At 46.8% G+C, this 6,772-nt stretch overlaps 1 protein-coding gene across 1 annotated transcript; it reads left to right on the forward strand.

The window, feature by feature from the left end:
- Positions 1-1,356: 1,356 nt before the first annotated feature.
- Positions 1,357-2,292, forward strand: LOC308221348 (olfactory receptor 4D5-like; the record flags this gene model as incomplete). The annotated part of the gene is made up of 1 exon (XM_080618331.1): positions 1,357-2,292. One exon carries the CDS (start codon positions 1,357-1,359, stop codon positions 2,290-2,292), a length of 936 nt encoding a protein of 311 aa, XP_080474457.1.
- Positions 2,293-6,772: the final 4,480 nt, after the last annotated feature.

Here is a 6,772-nt window from a genome sequence, read left to right on the forward strand (position 1 = left end):
GCTCTCCAAGCAAAGACGTCTCAAGGACACATGGACTGTCTTCTGTGGAGTAAGTCTTCTCACTGTGGTAGAACGATCTAAACAAGGTAAGCCAAGAGCCTCTGAGGTGTTTATTCTTCTTCATTAACTATACAGGGAGTTAGAGCTGTTACACTCAGATGGTGATGCCTGTTCTGCAGGTCTCTAGCACAACATCAGGGATCTCTAGAGACAGCTCACCCTCTGTGCAGCTCTGGAAGACTGCTGAGCCCTTGGGGGTGCAGAGAGGAAGAAGTGAGATCATTCCTGAACCAGGTTTGTGATTTGCAGATGTATTTTCCCAATTCTGCATGAAGCAAGCCTGTTTGATGGGCAAGAAAAACAGTCGTTGAGAACTACCACGAAGTGGTAGAGAATAGAGTAAGACCTGAGGAAAAGTGCTCAGGTATTAGCAAAGGCAAGAGGCATATATGACAAGCAGACACTGCTTTCTTAGTAGTAATCTGCTTGCTGAGTTATAAATGTTAAGGCAGAAATGAGCAGGTAAAGGATTTCCTGGTGTGATTGTAAATGAAAATGAGCATTGATATGCTGGTCACATCTCAGCCTCCACAAGACAGTGAGTCTATCTCTCCACTTAAGAGCCATATGAATTACTCAGAGAGACAAAGATGTAGAGAAACTGTGCAGAGTTTCGCAGCTTCTGCTCTGTTAGAAAACACAATTTCTTCAGGAAAGGATGTTCTATTAACAGCAGGCTTAAGAGATCACTCAAGGTGCTAAATGGCTGCTAGTTCAATAGAGAGGAATTGATGAAAAACCCGTTTTCTGTGCGTGTATTTCTAGCTTCAGAGTGGGCTGGAGGGCCCTTTCATCAGCTTAGAGGAATGCAATTAGGAATAGAACATGGAACAGCTTCTGGTGGAGCTGTACATCATAGACGCAATACTTGACCATGACAAATATTTGCTTCCATCACAACACTCTCAGCAGGTAAAAGGACAGTGTGCCATTCCTCCAGTATTGGTGGCTCTTATCCTGTGAGAGTAGGATGTGATTCCTCCCTGACAGAATGGAAGCATGCATTTTATCACACCAAATAGTGATCAGAAAGATGTGGTCAGAGTGAAGGTCAGTGTGGAGGGGCCAGAAACCTGAAAAGGGAGTGGGAAGGCAGCAGATGGATGGTGCTCTTTGCAAACACTGCTCACCATAACTTACGATGCGACACTGTGCTTTCTGTAGCAGGCAGAGCAGCAGTAAACGCATCTTGATCTCATCACCCATGAACCTTGGAGCCATAGCACATCCTCTTCTCTTCCTTGCAGCCCATGAGTCCATCCCCAGACCTGCGCTATGGGAGCCCGAGCTGAAGTGATGGTGCTGGGAAACTTCTCTCAAGTGACTGAATTCATCCTCCTGGGCCTTTCTGATACAAGGGAGCTGCAAGTTCTCTTCTTCATTTTCTTCTTCCTGGCCTATGCCATGGTTCTGCTGGGGAACCTTCTCATCCTTGTGACCGTCACGACTGACCCCAAGCTGTTGTCACCCATGTACTTCCTCCTCTGCAATTTGTCCGTCTTAGATATCTGCTGCACCTCCGTCACCTCTCCCAGGTTGCTGGTGGACCTGCTGTCCCAGAGGAAGGCCATTGACTTTGAAGACTGCATGGCCCAGCTCTTTTTCCTGCACTTTGTAGGGGCATCAGAGATGTTCCTCCTGACTGTGATGGCCTATGACCGCTACACTGCCATCTGCAAGCCCCTGCACTACACAACCATCATGAACCGGAGGGTGTGCTGGCTCCTGGTGTTTGCCTGCTGGGCAGGGGGCTTCCTCCACTCCATTGTCCAGATACTGCTCACAATCCAGCTCCCCTTCTGCGGCCCTAACACCATCGACAACTACTTCTGCGATGTGCCTCTTGTTATTCGGCTTGCCTGCACTGATATCTATGTCATTGAGTGGCTCATGGCTTCCAACAGCAGTTTAATATCCCTGGTTTGCTTCCTGGTGCTGGTCATATCTTACACGTTCATCCTGGCCACCATCAGGGGTCGCTTCACTGAGGGGCACTGGAAGGCACTCTCCACCTGTGCCTCACATGTGATGGTCGTCACCATCTTCTTTGTACCCTGCATCTTCATCTACCTCCGTCCCTTTTCTACCTTCCCCTCTGACAAGCACATCTGTGTGATCTACACTGTCCTCTCCCCAGTGTTAAATCCCCTCATCTACACCCTGAGGAATAACGAGGTGAAGGCATCCATGTGGAAATTGTGGAACCGCTGCAGAGACAAGCTGGGTTTGTGACAAACCTGGAGTTCCTTCCCTACAGACTAATGGAAGAGTGAGGCATGGGAACAGGGTTGGAATCCAACGTGTAGGGAGTATCTGAAACCATGTTTAGTTCCTGCTAAGGAATATACCCAACCTTGGTTTCTGCAAAGCAGCAGATTTCAGTGATGCTCTCACCTCTTTTGTCAGCTTCAGGTCCCCTTAGTCCATCAACAAATGGATTCTTCACTGTTGAGAACACATGAGACCTTGTAAAGGGTTTTACTATTCACACAGCTTTGCAATTAGAATTGCAGCTCCTGATGACAATTAGAACATCCTTCTCTGCAAGCTTAAAGAGAAGTCAGGAGGACCCAATTCTTGACTACAGAGCAACAGTGTTGTGCACTGAGATTTGTGATTGCAGTGAGTGGATTGATGTTCACCTGGGCAGAGCTCAGATGCTTTGGGATGAAAATCGAAGGGAAAAGGATTTGTGCTGTGGAATACAGCAAAGTCTAAATGACAACCATTGAGCACTGGATGCACTCGAGTGGGGAACATTGAGCAGCCTCTGAGCACGGCTTGAAAAGAGTAAACCACCATTACCCAACGGAGCTTGCACTACTGTTGTTACTGTTTGGTAAGAAACACGGAGACATTTTTAAGGCATGGATGATTCTTTTCTCTGAACTATAAATCAGAAAGATCTGAACAACTGCGGGCTTTGTCAGTGTCTTTTTTCCCCCTTTGCTCTCCAATGTTTGTTTCCATGGTGTTCCTCTGTTTCTCATAGGAATGGATGGACTCTTCCCATCACCAAAGCCTTATCTCTGCCATGGCAAGAGATTACAACCTGTTCAAACATATTTCAGATCCCTTCTGAAGACATTACCTGTTGTTACCACAAAGATCTGGTTAGGAAGGAGTTCTGGAGCCTGAGTAACTCCTTTTTCCACACTGTTGGTGAAAGAAAGGAATTTCCTTTACTTCAGATCTGAAACCATTAGCTGTGTGGGAAAAGACTCTGCTTCAGGCCTCTTAGTTTTTAGACTGCTTCTTGGGTTTTGGACTGCTTCTTCGAGGCATTTTCTGGCACCTATCTGCAATAAGAGAGACAAAGTCAGTTTATATTTAAAACCAGGCTTGCATTCAGCAAAGCATCACTTTGGGACTGGAATATTCCACTCTAGGAATCCCAGGATAGTGTTATTCCTATTTTGCTAACTCCCAGCAATGCAAAAGTAAAAAGCAGCTCCAAAAAGTCTTGAATTAGGTTAACAATGCACCTTTTATGTGTATGTATAGACATTGGGAGATCAAAGATCTATAGGGAACTCTGGGCAGTAACCCCGTCTTTACCAGGGAGACTGACAAGCCATTACACAGCAGCTTCTGCTTGGGCCGTACAAGAACTGCTGAAATGCACACCAGGGCTGTTTCTCAATTCGGGAAACAAGCAATTCTGCTGTGTCGAAATCCACTGTTCTAGCAGAATTGAAGGGTACCTACAACAGAAGGTTTGGCCTTCTGCCATAAAGGAGAAACTGGAAACAGGAAACAGGTCTTTCACCACTCATTTCTAAGACCTGAAGAACCCAGGTTTCGTACTAACTACTGTAACTGCTGAATTCCCTCCCACAAGAAGCAAGAATTGGTCTTTCTCTTTCCATGTATGAAGAGAGGCTGAGAAAGTTGGGGCTGTTCAGCCTGGAGAAGAGAAGGCTGCTTGGAGACCTCATAGCAGCCTTCCAGTATCTGAAGGGGGCCTGCAAGGATGCTGGGGTTGGACTATTCATCAGGGACTGTAGTGACAGGACAAGGGGTAACGGGTTCAAACTGAAACAGGGGAAGTTTAGATTGGATCTAAGGAAGAAATTCTTTACTGTGAGGGTGGTGAGGCACTGGAATGGGTTGCCCAGGGAGGTTGTGAATGCTCCATCCTTGGCAGTCTTCAAGGCCAGGTTGGACAGAGCCTTGGGTGACATGGTTTAGTGTGAGGTGTCCCTGCCCATGGCAGGGGGGTTGGAACTGGATGATCTTAAGGTCCTTTCCTACCCAAACTATTCTATGATTCTATGATTCTGTGTCAAACAGCTGTCTTATCTCAGCCTGAGAAGGCAGCATGACAACATTTCAGGACACGCGAGAGAGTAATAGGGTTATGTTTCCCAATTTGAAGAGCAAGGTGTGAGTTCTTGCTTTCTACACTGTGGCTCTCTGAGATCTAAAGTACGTGATCTCAGAAGTAACCAGCTTCACCCGTGTTGCTTGTCTGATCTTCTTTTAGCTAACAATGAGACCCCAGCTCTGGGGCAACAGCACAAGAGGGACATGGAGCTGTTGGAGCAAATCCAGAGGAGGCCATGGGGATGCTGCGAGGGCTGGAGCAGCTCTGCTCTGGAGCCAGGCTGAGAGAGCTGGGCTGGGGCAGCCTGGAGAAGAGAAGGCTCCTGAAGGGGAGACCTGAGAGCAGCTCCAGTGCCTAAAGGGGCTGCAGGAAACCTGGAGAGGGGCTTGGGACAAGGGCCTGTAGGGACAGGACAAGGGGAATGGCTTTAACCTGCCCGAGGGGAGACTGAGATGAGCTCTTAGGCAGAAGCTCTTCCCTGGGAGGGTGCTGAGGCGCTGGCACAGGGTGCCCAGAGAAGCTGTGGCTGCCCCATCCCTGGCAGTGTTCAAGGCCAGGTTGGACACAGGGGCTTGGAGCAAGCTGCTCCAGTGGAAGGTGTCCCTGCCCTTGGCAGGGTTTGGGACTGGATGAGCTTTAAGGCCCCTTCCAGTACAAACCGTCCTGTCATTGTATGATTTCAGTAAAGTTTTTGTTAGGCATTTCAGAATGTATGCTTCAGAAATCATACACAATCATATCATGTTTAATAACACTCTACTTTGAATCCGATAAAACTAGACAGGAAAACAGGCCTGAACCATGTTTTATCTCACTGAGGCGAATGCTTCAATGTTGTAAGATACAAACTCTCCAAACTTATCTGGCATTTTGAAACTTCTCCCTGTAATAATGGATAACAATGGATGAACTATAATGGATTGAAGTCAAACTATGCCAGCTGGGTAAAAACATTTATGGTAAGAAATAACTTTTGCCATAAAGAGTGTATGACTCTGAAGCCTGTAAACCAAATCCTCAAGCCAGTGTAAGCACAGTTATGGGCAGCAGGTGGAAAAGCCTTCAGTTGTTGTAAATCAATGCAAGTCTCTTCAGAGCACCATGTCTGGTTATTCAGCTGTTGTTAATTTGTTTTGCTTCCTTTGTTCAGCAGGTATAAGTCAGGGGCATCAATAGGTCAGGGCTTATAGAAGCTGCTGGTGTAAGTTCCCATTTGAGGTGGCTGTATCTATAGGAAAAGGTCAGAGCTTCTGCTAGCAGAGATTTATGGTTAGAGGGTAAGTGAGCAGTGTCCAGGCCCTTGGCCAAGTATCTCAAAGCTTGGGGGAGTGCCCGTCGTACCCTAGAAATGTTGCTGCAGCTGCTTGCATGCAGCAACTGCAACTGGCAGGGGCTCTTTGGTCAGCTAAAGGACCAATTTTCCCCTTTGTGATGACTCTGTGTAGCTAAAAGTCAGATTGTTCCTATCATTCAGTTTCTCAGGAAGTCTGTGGGGTTTTAGCAGCTTGTGTTAGCTTAAAACTGTTGCTTTAGGGTCAGCAGATGTTGAATTGGGTTGACTGGCCCTGTTTTTGTAGGAAGTATAAGGAAGCTGCCAGGTTGAGCAGTAGGATCAGAGGAGACAGGGATGGGAGACAGAGTCCCTCTGCTTGGGGAGCCAGAAAGGATGTAACCGGCCATCTGCGCTGTTTCTGTTATTTAGTGCTATTCATGAACCAAATCACAAATCCAAGCTTTAGATATTTATGGGATAATTAATTAATTTAAGCTGTGTTTAATTAATTTTAAGCTCTTCTTCTTTTTGTGTCAGCTCCTATTACCTGTATCCTCATGGTGAAACTGGCCTGCAGAGTGCTCCCTGGCCTCCCCAAGGACATAGGAAATTGCTATAGCCACTCTAAATCATTTCTCAGTGCTACTATTGCTTTGTGCTGAGCTTGCCACTGGATGCTGCAGGAGAAGCAGTAAATCCAGGAATGTTGTCTTTTACAGAGGAAGAACCGTGGCAAAAGCAAAAGGGGGAAATGGTGACATTTAAGTGGTGATCTATAAATAATTCTGTGTTTCTCTGCCAAGCTCATCTGTAAGGTCACAAAATTTATCAACTGAGAGTAATTGGGAATGGAGTTATCTACCAGGAATGGCTTGTGGGAAAGATATATCCCTGTCTGTGTGGGGATGAGGGCAGACTGGAAGAGCAGAGGTCGTTGGTGCTGTGAGACTGAAGTGGCTAAGTTGGGCTTTGGAGAGGAATCAGAGTTGCAGTCAGTGGTGGTGAATCCAGGAGCAGAGCCATCCCTCTGTGTGAATTAAGGACATGAGCTTTAAGGTCCCTTCCCACCCAAACCAGCATGTGAGCCTATGGTTTTTGAGCAGTTCATGTCC

The sequence above is a fragment of the Psittacula echo genome, assembly GCF_963264785.1.
Source record: "Psittacula echo genome assembly, chromosome: 5".
Taxonomy (NCBI): Eukaryota; Metazoa; Chordata; class Aves; order Psittaciformes; family Psittacidae; genus Psittacula; species Psittacula echo.